The 18,115-nt window shown below is 41.5% G+C and overlaps 1 protein-coding gene across 2 annotated transcripts in view; it reads right to left on the reverse strand.

The window, feature by feature from the left end:
* The window catches only part of DYNC1H1 (dynein cytoplasmic 1 heavy chain 1), a 73,051-nt gene that overhangs the window by 25,845 nt on the left and 29,091 nt on the right, over positions 1-18,115 (reverse strand). For both annotated transcript variants that reach the window (XM_030558735.1, XM_030558734.1), the window contains exons 29-51: positions 17,856-18,015; positions 17,236-17,479; positions 16,855-17,038; positions 15,951-16,163; positions 15,340-15,578; positions 15,045-15,201; positions 13,398-13,625; positions 12,921-13,151; positions 12,620-12,760; positions 11,160-11,393; positions 10,230-10,436; positions 10,023-10,144; positions 7,758-7,923; positions 7,374-7,537; positions 4,328-4,457; positions 2,624-2,757; positions 2,181-2,295; positions 1,862-2,023; positions 1,563-1,777; positions 1,212-1,416; positions 864-1,037; positions 643-762; positions 442-562 (exon numbers count right to left, since the gene is read on the reverse strand). In XM_030558735.1, the coding sequence (XP_030414595.1) occupies positions 442-562; positions 643-762; positions 864-1,037; positions 1,212-1,416; positions 1,563-1,777; positions 1,862-2,023; positions 2,181-2,295; positions 2,624-2,757; positions 4,328-4,457; positions 7,374-7,537; positions 7,758-7,923; positions 10,023-10,144; positions 10,230-10,436; positions 11,160-11,393; positions 12,620-12,760; positions 12,921-13,151; positions 13,398-13,625; positions 15,045-15,201; positions 15,340-15,578; positions 15,951-16,163; positions 16,855-17,038; positions 17,236-17,479; positions 17,856-18,015 (4,066 nt within the window). The remainder of the gene's footprint in view (positions 1-441; positions 563-642; positions 763-863; positions 1,038-1,211; positions 1,417-1,562; positions 1,778-1,861; positions 2,024-2,180; positions 2,296-2,623; positions 2,758-4,327; positions 4,458-7,373; positions 7,538-7,757; positions 7,924-10,022; positions 10,145-10,229; positions 10,437-11,159; positions 11,394-12,619; positions 12,761-12,920; positions 13,152-13,397; positions 13,626-15,044; positions 15,202-15,339; positions 15,579-15,950; positions 16,164-16,854; positions 17,039-17,235; positions 17,480-17,855; positions 18,016-18,115) is intronic.

Genomic DNA, 18,115 nt, shown 5'->3' on the forward strand with positions numbered 1-18,115 from the left:
AGCTAGCATGCTGTAGACAAGCTGACTATGTGGATCATACTACTTCACACCAGAAATTTCTAGTGTTTGTTGACCTACTCCTATATCAGAAGTTTCTATTCTAATATGCCCAGATATACTGAAAGATAGTAAGTAAATCTAGCAAAGTCAGGCAAAAAACAGTGAACCATTAAGACAGTTTATTGCTCAAAGTTTAATAAAAATACTGCTTAGAATGCAAGTCTATGGTAGCAATAACGGGAAGTTTGGAAGCTCAGAGTGCTAGTGAACTATTTTATTTCTACTGCTTCCACACTAAAGATAAAGATACTGCTGATAAAGGGATGGACCCAAAGTTCACTGAAGCAAATGGAAGCACTCCCGCTGACTTCAAGAGCCTTTGGATCAGCCCCAAACCCCGAAAGGAAGGCATGCTGTAGTTATTTATCAGTGTTGACTTACCATTCTGAGCTTCAATGACAGCAGGCTCGACTTTGTCTAGATCCTCCTTTACACTCATTTGCTTATCTGCAATTACTGCTTGCTGTTTGTGAAGCTGCTCTTGAATGTCTTGGCTCATAACCTAAGAGAAAGGTCATGCAATCTGTAAGATTTCTGAATATACTGTATGTGTACAAAAGGTAAAGAAAGCTTTGATTTTACCTTTTTCTTCTCAGCTTCTTGCTGATCCTTCACCATTTTTTTCAGCTTGTCATTAGCTGCTGCATTCTTCACTTCCAATTCCTGGCTTTTTATTCTCAAGTCCCTACGCAGTTCTTCCACCTGACATGAATTGGAAGATTAGTCTATACAAACTAAACTCAGTTTTAAAATGTTTATTAGCTCTAATTTTATATGAAAAAGCAACATTTAAAGGTACGTACCTGGTCAACAGTTTCCTTGATCTTTCTAAGACCAACATTCAAATGCATCTGCTGTTCCTCCAGCTCACTCCTTTTCTCATTGAACAAGTTGGCATAATGGTTGATGAAGTCCAAGTAGTGACGTGGTGTGATGGCCATAGTTCTGCCTCCCCGTTTTGCTAGACGAGCGTTAGCCTTTCCAAAGGAAAAGGATTTTGTCAAAAGTTTGTATATGTAAAAGATTAGGATTATATAAAATCTAGATTTTTTTAAAGTCAAATTTGTCACAGGGACAACATTCTTGTACTGAACTTGTGTCAGTCCACTAGAACATGACATTACAGATCCGAGTAGAATGGCAGAACATACCTGATGAAGGGTCTGGTGAACAAATACACAGCTATTTACAATAGCTTCCCTATGTGATGGTGGTTGTGGCAATTTATCGTACACAACTGGCATATAGTCTGGCACAATGTAGTTTGGCTTCTCGAGATCCATTTTGCTTGTAAACTCTTTGCCAACTTGGTACAGTGCTTCAGTTGACCAGTCTCCAAACCAGTTCAAGACACACCTGCAGACAGGGCAAGACTTACATGAAAACCTCCAAACTTTTTTTCCAGAGAGTATTAATAATATTATTAAAAAAAAAAAAAAAGATCTCAAGTGTTAAGATACTTTGTTGTAGGTTAGCTCCCAAACAGAATATATAAAAATTACCTGTTGAAGAGAGCTGGAGAAGTAGCTGCTCTGTCCTTCAGGCCCTCAGAAGATGGGTTCATGGTGAACACAACATGGAGATTGCGAATAACTTGACTGGTGAACCATTTGTACAGTTCTTCATGTGAATCTAGCATTAAGCCTTCTTTCTGTGCTCCCTCTTTACATTGAGTCATAAGGGTGGCATATTCATCTCCTTCAAAGAGACCAGGAACCTAAGCCAGGAAATAAGTATGTTTTTCTTAAAGGCTTGATTTTTCCTGCATAACTGCTATATTATACAGATTTACTTATGTTACCTCTCCATTGGCGAGAAGAGTATTCATTCTCTCCAGGAATCCAGAATCCAGTACATTTGACTCATCCATTATAAAAGCTATTTTCTCATTCTTGCAGCCAGAGCGTCTTAAGACTGTTCTCAGATCTTCATCAAAGTCTTCACCTGTGTATTTTCTATGCACCTATAAAGATTTAGCAATAGTTACTGATCTTTTTTAGCCCTTATCCTCCCTCACAATAACTTGTTTATACATTTATCTTACCAAAGATAGAATATCTGCAAGACAACTGAAAGCTTTAACAGTCAAATTTTTTGTGGAGTGATAGAATTAAACCAACCTTTATTTGGTAAACACTTAAACCATTCATCCAAGCCACAAATCGTGAGAGAGTAGTTTTCCCGGCTCCACTAACTCCAATGAGAAGCAAGTGACCCTGAGGCTGGCGGAAGATTCTGAAACAGATTGGTACTTCAAGTAAGTTTATTGCTTGATAAATTGTGAATTAGCCACCACATTTCCAAACCTCCTTTCCTTGCAAACTTAACCTGTATTTTTTATTTTTTTTTAGTACGGTGACTGGTTCGGGGGCACACTGAAGTGACCATTGGCAATATTTCTCAGTCTACTGCTACAATTCCAACCGTGCAGTGCCCCCTTTACAGAATGCCTCTCCCAAGTAGAGCACCAGAACAAACTGGTGTGCCATTCTGGACTAGTCTAAATACAGATTTGGTTTATAATTCAAACTAGACAAACCCAGAAGTTGGAAATTCAGCTTACCGGTCAATTCTTAGTACATGATCCAAAACTTCATTGAACAGCACTAGTGGCACATCAAGTTCTTCTTCATAAAACACTTTCAGCCTGGCTTTTACATAGTCTCTCAGCTCTTCCTGATCCACTGGGATATAATCCTAGAAGAAGGCCAACATGTAAGCAGAAGATCTAACAGTCTAGAATTTAAGACTAAGGGAGAGATTTTCACCCTGCTGACCCCTCTGTGCTGGATATAGGGGCTGGAGTGACAAATTCCCAACTCAAGAATTGATGATAGCCACAGGGACCCCCTCAGACTCTGATGTAGCATGTGCTATGGGCAGGGCCTGTAATGTTACATGCCAAGCAGCAGTGCTGCCCAGAATTTCTGTAGGCACCTGGGAGCTGGCTTGCACGGTTTCAACAACCCATTAAGACTCAAAGCTACTTTGGTCCCCACCCCACTCCTCCTTGGCTATGAGTTCTGGTGCTGTGCTTCTCAGCAGTGCAGTTCAGACTTTCACCTTAAATTAAAAAACTAGTTTGCACACCAGTTCAGGTGCTGCATTTAAAATCAATGCATCATGTCTGCAGAGCCACTGTAATGTAAGGCATTTAAAGGATCTACTGCTTACTTTAAGAGGCAGTAGAAGTCAGTATATTCCATGAGTGCCAGAAAATTCCCAGGTGGATAGGTATTTGTGCTCCTCCTTGGCACTTTTTACCATCACTGCAAATTCCTGATTAGAATACACATATGGCTCAACTGGTTTGAGTTATGTTATCTAACATACTGGCTGCAGACATATTAAGTGTATTTTCATAAGTCTAAACAGACAGGAGAGCATTTAACCAGAAGGCACAGAATTAGATTTATGAATTCCTGCTTGGATACTGAAAAGCAAACCCTAAAACATTCAGAGCTTTACAATCACATATTAACATTACACAATTGTTTCTTGAAGTCAGCCGCAACAGTTGAGGCCATATAAAAGGATTGGGGCAGGGGAAGGGAGGGAAATCTAAGGCCATGAACAGTTTAAATGCCTATAGTGGTCTCATAATGAACAATAATGTCTGATAAATATTGTTCTGAAAGCATACAGCCAGATACAGGATTGTGGAGTACAAGCATATTCAATCATGCCACCTTGGGTCATATCTCAGGTCAAGCTACACAGTGACCTGACTAACACTACTTGGGAGACCAAGGGAACCCTGGGATGCTAGGAAATGAAGCTTGTGACTCAGTGGATGGCACTTCTTTGAGTCATTAGTTAGCCAGTGTGGTTACAGACACCAATGGCTTATTTGTTAAACAAACCAAAAAAAAAGAGACAACCTACATCTCCTAACTGCACTAGTCCAAGACCCCAGGATACTTCTCTACAATACTGGGGGTAACAATTGCAGAGAGTCCCAGTTTGGGTATATGCTCTGCCTTCAAAATTCACAGTTCTACTTCCCTGGTACCTGGATATAGCTTCTGCTATTTGCTGGATAACCCATCACGGTATGCTGCATCAAATGTGTTTGGCTACCAGCTTCAAATGGTTAGCAATCCTTATTGTCAAAAGGACAATTCTGTCGTAGCATGGACTGCACTTAGTACACTAGAAGGAGTGCTGCCTAAGTGAAGTGAAGTGGTGGGCAAAGATTCACTCTCTTAATAGGATACTTAGTGTTTGCAACTGTCAATGGCAAGGTTTCTATTGAGATACCCCTCACCTTTGACAACCAATTGCTGTACAAGATGGGTCTGCTCATAGCTTTCTCTTTGTCTATGTTGGGGAAATGTTTCAGAGCTACCATATCAATGTTTTCATCAGTCCAACGTCTCTCCTCATCTTCCACAAGTCTAGTTAGAGAGAAAGACAGACAGTTACAAGCAAGCATGCACTACCTATTAAAAACATATACGTGAAGGACACACCAAGTGCTATAAATAGCAAGTTAAGGGAAAGGGTAATAGTACTGTAAGTAGATAGATCTGACCCATACTTACAACTACTTAACAATCCAACAGACACTTCTCTTGCCCTGAGCTTAGAGGACTAGATTTTAAATCCACAAAAGGTATTACTCTTCACATTTTGGTTATGTGTATAAGCCTTTGAAGGTGGCACTTATTTTATGAACTTCAACTTTTGTTCATTTCTACAGCAAGTGCAATTTCGATTTGACAAATCTTGAAGATGTGAGAAGGGAGCAAGGGGGAAAAGCCTTTTTGTGTAACTGACAATTTAAAGGTCCATTTTCGGGGGGGAGGGGAAGAAGAATCCCTCAATCTAAGGGTATGTCTACACTACAGGATTATTCCGATTTTACATAAACTGGTTTTGTAAAACAGATTGTATAAAGTCGAGTGCATGCGGCCACACACAGCACAATAATTCGGCGGTGTGCATCCATGTACCAAGGCTAGCGTCGATTTCTGGAGCGTTGCACTGTGGGTAGCTATCCTGTAGCTATCCCATAGTTCATGCAGTCTCCCCCGCCCATTGGAATTCTAGGTTGAGATCCCAATGCATGATTGTTCAAAAACAGAGTCGCAGGTGATTCTGGGTAAATGTCGTCACTCATTCCTTCCTTCGTGAAAGCACCGGCAGACAATCATTTCGCGCCCTTTTTCCCTGGATTGCCCTGGCAGACGCCATAGCATGGCAACCATGGAGCCTATTTTGCCTTTTGCCACTGTCACCGTATGTGTACTGGACGCTGCTGACAGAGGCGGTACTGCAGTGCTACACAGCAGCATTCATTTGCCTTTGCAAGGTAGCAGAGACAGTTACCATCCCTATTGTACCATCTGCCATGCCATTGTAAACTGGCGATGAGATGACGGTTATCAGTTGTTCTGTACAGTCTGCTGCTGTCATGGGTGCTCCTGGCTGGCCTTCGCTGAGGTTGGCCGGGGGCGCAAAGACAAAAATGGGAATGACTCCCAGGGTCATTCTCTCCTTTACGTTTTATCTAAAAATAGAGTCAGTCCTGCCTAGAATATGGGGCAAGTGTACTAGAGAACCAGTGTACCAGAGAACCAGAGAGCACAGCTGCTCCATGTCAGATCCCGCAGAAATGATGAGCGGCATGACATTCTATGGGGTGCCCCTGCAACAATCCCACCCATTTGCTTCCCTCCTCCCCCAACCCTCCTGGGCTACCGTTACAGTGTCCCCCCATTTGTGTGATGAAGTAATAAAGAATGCAGGAATAAAACACTGAGTTTTTAGTGAGATAAAATGAGGGGGAGGCAGCCTCCAGCTGCTATGATAGTCCAGGCAGTACAGAATCTTTTCTTTAGACATGAAGTGGGGGAGGCTGATGGAGCTCAGCCCCCAGTTGCTATGATGAAGACTGTTACCAGCCGTTCTGTACCATCTGCTGGGAATGACCGGGAGTCATTCCTATTTTTACCCAGGCGCCCCCGGCTGACTTCACCAAGGCCAGCCAGGAGCACTCACAGGATGATGAGGACGGCCATCAGTCATTTTGTACTGTACCGTCTGCCATCGGGGAGGGGAGAGGATGCTGCTGTTCAGTGCCGCAGCACTGCGTCTACCAGCAGCATGCAGTAGACATACGAAGACATTGAAAAAGGTCAAGAAACGATTTCCCCCCCCTTTTCTTTCACGGAGGGGGAGGGGGAGGGGGAGTAAATTTACAAGATATACCCTGAACCACCCCGGACAACGTGTTTGACCCTACAGGCATTGGGAGCTCAGCCACGAATGCAAATGCTTTTCAGAGACTGCGGGATAGCTGGAGTCCTCAGTACCCACTCCCTCCCTCCATGAGCATCCATTTGATTCTTTGGCTCTCTGTTACGCTTGTCACACAGCACTGTGCTGTGGCCCCTGTCTATCATAGCCTGGAGATTTTTTCAAATGCTTTGTCATTTCGTCTTCTGTAACGGAGCTCTGATAGAACAGATTTGTCTCCCCATACAGCGATCAGATCCAGTATCTCCCGTACAGTCCATGCTGGAGCTCATTTTGGATTTGGGACTCCATCGCCACCCGTGCTGCTCAGAGCTCCACGCGGGGCAAACAGGAAATGAAATTCAAAAGTTTGCGAGGCTTTTCCTGTCTACCTGGCCAGTGCATCCGAGTTCAGATTGCTTTCCAGAGCGGTCACAATGGTGCACTGTGGGATACCGCCCGGAGGCCAATATTGTCAATTTGCGGCCACACTAACCCTAATCCGACATGGCAATACCGATTTCAGCGTTACTCCTCTCGTCGGAGAGGAATACAGAAACCGGTTTAAAGAACCCTTTATATCGATATAAAGGGCCTCGTGTGGATGGGTGCAGGGTTAAATCGGTTTAATGCTGCTAAATTCGGTTTAAACGCGTAGTGTAGACCAGGCCTCAAATGCAACAATTAAAGAAAGGGGCCTAATGAGATTGGCCGAGCCTTTTCAAACTATGTTTTTACCACTTTTAAATTTGAGGTAATCTATAATCCTGTGGTCTTTGTAGTCAGTCTATTTCACCTCACAAACCTGCCCAGTAAGACAGTTTTGTGCTACAAGCAGATAAGTGAATCAGCCATCAGTTTGACATAAAAAAAGTGAGTTTGGCATTTAAACTAACTTGAGTATTCTGCCTAGCTGAGCCGCTGTAAGTGTTTATACTTATACATCTAAAAGAGCAATCTGGAATCAATTAGAATCCACATTAAAACAAGCACAGACCCAAAGGAAAATCTCTGGAAAGAGTTGAGAAAAAGATCAATTTGTACTTTTAATACTATTTCCATAGTTTCTTTACCTGTCTTGGAAGAGACGCAAGGCTTCGTGTGCCCAAATCCTAATAAGGCCTTCAACAGGTAAAGTTTCTAATGGTCTTAAAGCTTCAAAGATACCTCTCACCCATCGAGTCATTTCACGAGGTGAATAGATGTAGTGCGGTTGTGTGTCCTGGGTGAACCTTTCCTAAATATTCAAAAAACACTGGGTATGATATCTAATGGGATAAAGTTGTGCAACAATTAACATGAAAACAATGCTTCTCATGCTCCTATCTCACAACTGCTAATAAAAAACAGGGTAAGCAGGCCAAGACAAAAAGCACTGGGAATTTATCTAAAGTGGCATAGTAACAAGGAAAGAGGACTAGTCAGCAGAAGTTTGGATAGCATGTAGAGTAAGTTACCTGTGACATTGTGTAGAACTCTACCATGGCAGCAGTAAGAGGTTCTGCATATGTGCGGAGCGATGGGATAAGCCTCAGCATTGCACGATTGAATGTTCCATATATCTGAGTAAGTGATGCTGGCCCAGGATAGTCCACATACACCACAGGGACATGGCGTAAAAATCTGAAAGAATCATAGAAGATTAGACTTGGAAGATTAGACAGATTTTTACCCTAGTTCCCTAAATGGCCCCCTCAAGGATTGAACTCAACCCTGGGTTTAGCAGGCCAATGCTCAAACCACTGAGCTATCCCTCCCCCCCGACGTCCAATAGCTTAGTGTTCCTACCAGGAAAGGCTTCATCCAACTCAGCTAGACTAGACCTGACCTATTTATTTTCAATATCGAAAACTGCCACCCTTGGTGGAGATTTCATTTCAAATTAAGCCACTAAAAGTCAAAGTAGGAGAGTCAATTACTGACTTGTACTCTGCAATATCACATCATAATGCTTTGTTTCTGATCCAAGTTGCTTATTTCATAGAGTAAAAGTAACTATTAATTTCACAGACTTCTCAGCCTCTGAAGTGAGTAATGTTAAGCACTCACATTAGCCGCCACCCTGCTGGCTAATACAAAGTCCTCTTTGAAGTACAGGAATGTGAATGGAGTACAGTCTGTGTTGTTCATAGATTCTAAGGCCAGAAGAAATCTAGTCTAACCTCCCATATAACACAGGTGGTAGAATTTCCCCAGTTAATTCCCAAGGCATCTTTTAGAAAAAAATCCTACTACTATCTCGATTTAAAAATTGTGAATGATACAGAATCCACCCTTGGTAAGTTATTCCAATGGCTAATTACTCTCACTGTTAAAAACGTATGCCTTGTTTCCAGTTTGAATTTGTCTAGCTTCAGTCTAGCAAAGAAAGGTATAACTTGATCCAATGGCTGGAAGCTGAAGAGCCTATTAAATAGACTAACGTCTGTTAGTCTATAAGGTGCCACAAGATTCTTTGCTACTATTAAATATTTGTTCCCCATGTAGGTACTTACAGACCAATCAAGTCCCTCCTTAACCTTGTTAAGGTAAACAGACTGAGCATTTTCAGGCCATTACTATAAAAGCAGGTCTTCTAATCCTTTATCAATTTTGTGGCTCTTCTCTGAACTCTTCAATTTGACAACATCTTTCTTGAATTGTGGGCACCAGAACTGGACTCAGATTCCAGCAGTGGTCACATCAGTGCCAAATACAGAGATCAAATAAGCCTCTCTATTCCTATCTGTGATCCCCATTTAAGTATCCCAGGATTCCATTAGCTGTTTTGGCCACAGTGTTACATGTTCAGCGGGGAGCTCAACTTTAACTGATTATCCACCATGATCTCCAAACAACTCTCAAAATAGAGCCCCTCAAACTTGTAAGTATGGCCAACATTCTTTGTTCCTAGATGTATACATGTACATTTACCTTTATTAAAATGGATAGTAACTGCTTGCGCCCAGTTTACCAAGTGACACCGATTGCTGCGAATCAGTGACCTGTTCTCACTATTTACTATCCTCCCATTTATTGGGTTCTCTGCAAACTGTCAGTGATTATTTTGTTCTCTTCTAGGTAATTGATAATATATCTCATATGGCCAAGAACCAGTCCCTGCACAACTCTACTTGGAAAAAACCCACTCAATGCCTCCCTATTAACAGTTACAGTTCGAGACTCAGTTAGGCAGTTTTTAATCCATTTAATATGTGCCGTGTTACTTTTATATCATTCTAGGGTTTGTTTTTTTTCTAAAATCAAATTGTCATGCAGTACCAGGTCAAATGCCTCACTTAAGTATAATACTGTTGACATAATATCTTTATCATTTAAGCTTGCAACTCAAAACCAACAAAGTTAGTTTGACAGGATCTATTTTCCATAAACCCATGTTGATTTGTATTAGTTACACTGCCCTCTTTTAGTTGTTTAACAAACAAGTCCTGTATCAGCTACTCCATTATTTTGGATGGGATCTAGGTCATCCTATTTACCCTTTTAAAAAATGGCATTTTAGCAGCTTTCTTCCAGTCTTCAGAACTTCCAGTGCTCCAAGACTTATTGAAGATCAACAGGCGCTTGCTGGACTGTTAATGAACAGCTCTTTTGGATGCCAGCTATTTTTAAACCAATATTTGACACTACAAACTGGATTCCAGCATTAGGAATGTAAAGGCATCAGATATTCCATCTTGCACATCAGTACTATAGTTTCACAGCTTCAGAATAGTATTTACCTATGTGAAAGTGGTTTCCTTCCAGGATCGGTAGGCGGGTTACAAGCTCCAACAAACTGAATCCTCTCTAATTTCACCCAGGTCTGATCCGATGTACGGTAGAAGCCTCCATGTTCCACCATCTGAATGAGGGAATTGTTTTAATATAAGAAAGTTTCCATAATAGAATAATAATAGTATAATCCTTAGCTTCACAATAAAACAAACCTGTCTAATGAAGGATATGACTCTCTGCGTGCCATACTTATCCATATCTGGCAAGTTGATTTCATCACAAAACAGCACCAGCCACTTTCCCAGCTGCACAGGAGCCAGCACCACTCCATTAGGTGTACGCCTGTACTCACAGTAATGATCAAAAGTTTTCAAAAGTAGCTCTGGGGTAGTAGCGCTAGAGAAGTTAAGTCCGACCACCTTAAAGAAAAAAAAAGGGTGAAAGAGGTAAATCCATGGAGACACTGGATACATTTTAATAGCTTAAAGTCTTAGAACCAGTTTCAATAGATTATCATTCCTCAGTAACCAATATATGCCACAATTTAGCCTTCAGATTGAAAATATATACTGTATGTTGACTAGATACTGATCACTGGATGCTGTCTACACAAGTATTTGGGTCACTACAGATATGTAAGATTCCTTATAGACTTTGCCATCAAAGTCTGTTATGTGCCAGTTGTACCTACTTGCTAGAGTACATACTGTCTTTCATCACTCTTAACTGGTTTAAACACTCATATCTAGATGGAACAGCTACCTGAACTCAAAATACTTTTGATTTAATACTCAACAAGTGGGGAAAAAAGCCAGCACTACTGGTGCTAGTTAGAAAGGAAGAACAGATGGCCCTGAAGTGAAGCGACTTCTGGAGTTAGGAAGAGTCTAGATCTTCCTGGTGACTATGGGCAAGTCACTGAGTTTTGCTTCAGTTTCCACTCCCTTTAACAGATCATACTTCTACCTCACAGAGTATTACAAGGATACATTCATTTAGTTGGGCAAAGAGCTCTGATACAATGAAATTTTTGCCATCTAAGTAGAGAGGTGTTGCAGTAATCAGAGTAAACCTTGTAGGCAGCTTTTACTTGTTATAAATTTGCTATTATTCAATAACCCACATAGAAACAGAACAGTTACCTCCATATCAGGGAGGGCTCGGAGAGCACTGAAAAGGGTCATAGTCTTTCCAGAACCTGGTGGGCCACAGAGCACCAGGGGTTTGTGTTCCGCTAGCCAAGTATACAGCAAAGCTTCATGGCGGACAGTATCTAGGGTTGGTACTACAACATCAGGAGCAGCAACCTTGTGGGTCTCAACTTCAATCTGAGGAACCTTGGACTGCCATGGCACCCATTCACCTGTAATCGACACCTAGGTGAACAGAAATACAGTTAAATATACAAATTTAGTAGAGAGAGATGTTCCAATGGGGTTCTCATCACAACCTCACCTTATTTTACACAACTTCATGCTTTAATCTGTGAACTCAGTTAGGCTTTTAACACCTGCAAATTTGATGCTGTGGGACTAGGTTAGAAGCAGCTTGGACTACAATACATTACGTACCAACTGAACAAACAAGGCAAAAAAAATCAAATGTACAGTGGCTTGCCTTGAGCTAACTTGTGAGATATTTATTTACTCCCACTGAGAGAGGATGATTTAGAAATAGTGTCATTCTGGTTTTGTTTCCTTAGGATTTAGGTTTTATAGCCTCTTGTACTTTGGATAGCTTTGTCAAGGTTCCTTCCTCACTCTGAACTTTAGGGTACAGATGTGGGGACCTGCATGAACACCTCTAAGCTTAACTACCAGCTTAGATCTGGTCTTGCTGCCACCATCCAGATTTCTGAGTTATCTGGGAAACTCTCAAATACTAGCTCCCTTTTCTGGATAGTCTTGAGAGACTTCTTCACCAAGTTCCTGGTGAACACCGATTCAACCCCTTGGATATTAACACAAGGAAAATTTAACCACCCCCCCCTGCTTTCACCCACCAAGTTCCTGGTGAGTCCAGATCCAATCCCCTTGGATCTTAAAACAAGGAAAAAAAATCAGGTTCTTAAAAAGAAGGCTTTCAATTAAAGAAAGGTAAAAATCATCTCTAAAATCAGGACAGAAAATAACTTTAAGGGTAATCAGATTCAGAGCCCAGAGGAACCCTCTCTAGCCGTAGGTTCAAAGTTACAGCAAACAGAGGTAAAATCCTCTCAGCAAAAAGGAACATTTACAAGTTGAGAAAACAAAAATAAAAACAACACACCTTGCCTGGCTGTTACTTACAAGTTTGAAATTTGAGAGACTAGTTCAGAAAGATCTGAAGAGCACGGATTGATGTCTGGTCCCTCTTAGTCCCAAGAGTGAACAACCCCCAAAACAAAAAGAGCACAAATAAAAGCCTTTCCTCTCCCCACCCCCAAGATCTCAAAGTATCTTGTCCCCTTATTTGTCCTTTGTGTCAAGTGTCAGCCAGGTTTCCTGAGCTTCTTAACCCTTTACAGGTAAAAGGATTTTGGTGTCTCTGGCCATGAGGGATTTTATAGTATTGCACACAGGAGGACTGTTCCTTCCCTTTATAGTTATGAAAAGGTTATTACCTCATAATCAATTATGGGTATGTTCGGTGCTGTGGGCAATGGTACAGTGGTGATTCTCCTAATGTATTCTCCCAGCTCTGCTCTCATTTTCAGACGGCTGTCTCCAGAAAGGGACCACAGTATTGCGTAGACCAGGTATCTCTGATAGAAGACAAGAGAAAGATTAGTCCACACAAATGCAAAAAAGTATTACTTGTGTTCGAAGAACAGCTGAAGAAAATACAAGGAGACTATTCAATGAGCCTGGTAACTGTGTTCATCTTTAGGCTTTCAGATCACTTTGCTGCAGTATTTACCTTACCTGGATATAACGCTCCAGCTGATCAATCTGCATAGGGAAGTCAGGATGGTTTGCGTTGTACTGAGCTACATTGCGACAAGCCTGATGCAACATAGAGAACAATGAACCAAGACAGCGCAAGCGAGTCAGGTCCATGATATGCTCTAACTTGAAAGCATGTTCAAGAGCTTTAGTCACCAGTCCATTAGATGTGAAATAGGGCTGCATAATTGTTGCTGCATCTCTTTGAATCTGTTGGTAAAGACATTGGCATTGTTCAAGGAACTTGGTTTGTAGTCTTAAGTCAGAACACTAGATTTTAAAATAAGTTTGTCAGTAGCATGGGTTCAAAGTATCATACTTTAATTGGGGAACACAACACACAAGTTAACTCAATCTGTTTATATTCAGTACAGCCTGTGAGAAGCTTTCGAGGCACTTCCTACTTTTCGTGGGTCTGGTGTCAGTCCACAGTATACAATCCATGCCAAGTTATACCTGCAACATTGGAGAAGCTGCTTCTTCACCTTCATCTTCTTTGCCCTTTCGCCTGCGCTGAGCTTCCTCTTCACCTTCATCCAGAGGGATGCTTCGTAGTCTGGCCAAGAAGTTATTGAATATCATGTCAGTGCTTAGAACATCTTCACTGAACCAGACCATTCCGCACCTTGACACTGTGGCCAGAGTAGCATATTTCAGATCCTGTACCTCAAACATGATACGCACCTAGAGAGAAAAAGTGCAAACATTTAAGAGACGTTAGATTTTATGTTCTACTGAATCTATTACAATAACGCCTCACATAACGTCGTCCTGGATAACATTGTTTTGTTATGTTGCTGATCTGTTAGAGAACATGCTCATTTAAAGTTGCGCAATGCTACCTTATAACGTTGTTTGGCAGCCTTCTTTGTCTACTGCTTGCACAAAGAGCAGCCTGTTGGAGCTAGCTGGTGGAAGCCTGGAACCAGGGTGGACCGGCAGCCCCCCATCAGCTCTCTTAAGTTCCCTGTGCAGCAGCCACCCATCAGGCTATCAGTTGCCAGGCAGTTCAGGTATCCCTCCCCACACTGCTGATGTACCCCCATCTCCACACAGCGGAGTGGACAGGGGGACATGACAGGGCTCAGGACGGAGGGAGCTTGCTGGCAGCAGCTGCTGTCTCAATCTGCTTATCTACTTAAAGAGGCAGTGTACTTAGAGTGGGGTCAGCGTACTTGAAGAGCAATGTGTTTCACGCACACCCGCTGTGTGTCACACACCCCCACCCAGTACGTGTACCTGTGATGCACTCCTTCCCCCAGCTCTTTGGAAAGTGGAGGGAGTGGTGCACACCAGTGTGATAGCATGAGCTCACCACCACATTCAGTTTCCACAGGGAATGTTTGCAGCTACTGCCATGTTGTGTCTCCTCCCTCCATTCATGCAGCCTTATAGAGAGTGTGAGGCTCCATTAACAATGTGTTTACCCTTAAGGACCCAGCCAAGTGCTAGTTCATGATTCAGTAGTAAGGCTTTCCCTGGGAAATATCCCACCCTCTGACTCCACCACCTCAACCAAGCTCCACAATCATTATTGCTGTGTACAGTATTAAATTGTTTGTTTAAAACATATGGGGTGGGGTGGGGGGGAATTTCTCTGGAACCTAGCCCCTGTCCCCTCCAAGCTACATTAATTCTTATGGGGAAATTGGACTTGCTTAACATCATTTCGCTTAAAGTAGCAGTATTCAGGAACATACCTACAACATTAAACAAGGAGTTACTGTAAAAGCTCAGTTAACATGCTTCTCTAAACTCCCAAAAAGCCAATAGGTGGCATACAAATTAAGTTTTGTCTTAAATACGTAAAATACCCTATGAAGTTAACACATAGACATTTATAATCTAGTGTTTCCTAGTCTGGTAGGTTTAAACCTGACATGACAAAACTCCACAACCATAGATGGGTTTTTAAACAATTCAACCAGACCATTGCACAAGACCACTTTTGCTCTGATGCAATATTAACTTTACTCTGTGCCCACAGGTTGTGTGATGAGAGCCTGTTCATGTCAGCTACCAAAAGCAGCAGAGATTAAATTTTCAGTAGATTAAACTATTTAGAAATGCTGAAGTGTTTGTAAAAACAAGAAAAAACTTTACATTTGGTGGAAGGCTGAGACGTTCTCCATTGGGCAGAGTCAGCAGTTTGTTGTCATCCAACACGGAGTTTAAGTTCTCCACCCATTCAGGATCTACATCCCCATCAAAGATGATCCACTGTCGTTTTTGCAATTCACCTCTCACATTGTCTATGATCCTAAGTTCAGGAAAGCATTTATTGTAAGTTTGAAAAACAGAGTAATTTCCCCTTCCCTCAATCCTCCATGGCAAATGACAACATCCAAGGGTATCTCCAACAAACATAATACAAGTTTAAAAAAGTGGCTACACTCACTTTCTCAGGACATGTGTAAACAATCCATCTGTCCATTCTCTGGTATTTGGATCCAAAGTACCATAGAGGTGATCTTTGCTGATTGCTTTTGGATCAATGATGTGAGCAACACCTTCTACACCCTCTAACCGCTCCAGGGCTTTTAGCAGCACTCTCCAAGCCATGCTCTTTCCACTTCCAGAAGGACCCACCATCATCAACCCATGATTGATCTGGGTAATTTGATACAGCTGAAGAACCTGTGACAGAACAGAAGGAGCTGTCATTTAAGGACTTGTATTTATTAAGATTCAAACATATTAATCTGGAATCACTTAAAGCTGAAATTTATTTTAGGTATTCTGTCTATTTGGGGAGCAGTTCTATTTGATTTCTGTATCACAGAATACGCAAAGGTTACAATGTGGAGTTGAGAAAAGTACGTGTAAGATTTACCCAGGGTTGCGTGTTCAATCCTTGAGGGGGCCACTTAGGGATCTGGGGCAAAAATTGGTCCTGCTAGTGAAGGCAGGGGGCTGGACTCAATGATCTTTAAGGTCCCTTCCAGTTCTAGGAGATGGAGATATCTCCAATTATTATATATTATATTATTTAGAGCTATCACAATGTACCTTTTCGACCCACATGCCACCAACTTCTTCTCCATCACCATATGTAAGGTACATTTCCTGACACACTTTCTTAAGCTCCTCTCGCAGGGCTGTCATTTCACCACGGTGATACTGTACTCCAGGGAATACATCGGACAAGAGACTGAACAACAGTGGGATGTCTTCTGCAACAAGTTTGGGTACCATTGTTTCACACACACTCTGGATCAAAATCTACATGGAAAATGTCATGTTTTGATTAGACAATACACCGTAAGCAATGACTATCTGCATTAGTCACATTAGTGGAAATATTTCAGATAGGTCATGCTGAATACTCAGACTGCATAGTATATTGATATTTGCTAGGTTTGCATTTGGCATTCTTATTCCCTGCAAAACTTATTTGATGTTGAGTTTTGTATTTGTAGAAGATCATTTATGACAGTGCATTATGAACACAAAGTGATACGACACAGGGAATACTTAAGCTATCACCTAATACAATTTCCTTAGTTGAGGAATGACAACTGTACTTGCCTACATAACATTTACCTGAAAGTGATATGAACTGCAGGAGTTCATTCAGAATATCTGCTCCACTTGGAATAGAGTCAGGAAACCAGACATTTTATAGGAGCCGTGAAAGTTTGTGATGACCACAAAACATCAGATGCCCCTGTTCTACTGTAAGAAAGACACTTCCAACAACTCAAGCACTGGTTAAAAAACTCAGTTCAATGTACTGAAACCGCCACTCCTAAAGTACCATGACTTCAAGTAAATACAACACTTGTGAACTTAAAAAGATCACGTTTATGCCAGATACAGCAGGTGCTTTACTGTAAGTGCTCACATAAATGCATATCTACTGTAATCAATCCTTTGCTGTGAATCAATATAAAAAAATCTGTATACATTTTACCTCTTGTTCAGGTAGGTTCTCAGCAATTTCCCCTTCATCAACAACTTCACCACGTTCTTCCTTCTCCCGCTTTATCTTCTGAATCCTCTCCCTCTTCACATTTCCTGCACTAATCAGTACACTCTTCAAAGCTCTTAAGCCAAAGTCATAATGACTTTGAGAGGAGAGCTGCTCATCACAGAGTCTAAGGATAAAAAAGACACCAGAGTCAATTTTAGACATACTAATGTTCAATAGAACAGTAAGCCTGCCTGACACTTTACTATGTTCTTGCTATGGTAGTTTCAAAACCAACTAGAACCATTTTAAGTTCCTAATTTAAGTACATGAGTGATTTTTTTAGTGGTTTCAATCAGACTTGTTTAAGTGACTATTACTTACTTGAAGAAAGGGACAATCTTATTGGCAAGCACTTCAGCAGTACGGAAACCTTGAGAGTACAACATGACCTGGGCAATCAGCTGGCGGTCTGGCTTTGTCATTGCCAAGCTACGGAACAGCTTCTTCAAGTTGTCTGGAAGATTTGATCTACCCGCATAACCAGGATTCATGGTGATGAAGATAGCCATGTCTGGGCTCACTTTAACTTGTTTATTCAGCAGCTCACAAGTAATAGGTGCGGAAGCTAAAAGTAGTTCACACACAAAGTACTTTTAGTTACAGTTGATTTTGTCTCAGTCAAATTAGCTATCAACTACCGTAGTTGAAACTTCACTTTTAGTATCCTGTATAGTTTTGTTTATGGTACAAATAGTCAAACATTTTTTCTACCACTACACTAACGTTATACAACATTGAAAGTGACTGCATATCAGCTGACGGCTACTTCCTTTGTTTAATATTTAAATTACACTTTCAAATTTAAGAAAAAAAATCTGGACAATGTGGGAGTAACAGATCAAGGAGATTTCTCAAAAGGACCTATTTCAGACATGCAAGTGAGGGCATTCTTTTGATAGCACAGCTATACAAAGCCATTAACAATGAAAAAAATTGCATACTCTTGTCATAGTTTGGATTGCAATGTTCTCGTAAGGCTTCCTGGATGCACTGAACCTGCTGAGAAACAGCAGAAAGCATACGCTCCTCAAGTCTGTTGAACTCATCAAAGCAGCCCCATGCACCCACTTGACAAAGTCCCACAAAGATGCGTCCCATTGCCTGCAGGTAGAGAAAAAGAGAAGATAAGCTCTCTCTCTATATATATAGAGACACACACACACACACACACACACACACACAAAAGTTACCTTAGTTATTC

The sequence above is a fragment of the Gopherus evgoodei genome, chromosome 4 (assembly GCF_007399415.2).
Source record: "Gopherus evgoodei ecotype Sinaloan lineage chromosome 4, rGopEvg1_v1.p, whole genome shotgun sequence".
Lineage (NCBI taxonomy): Eukaryota > Metazoa > Chordata > Testudines > Testudinidae > Gopherus > Gopherus evgoodei.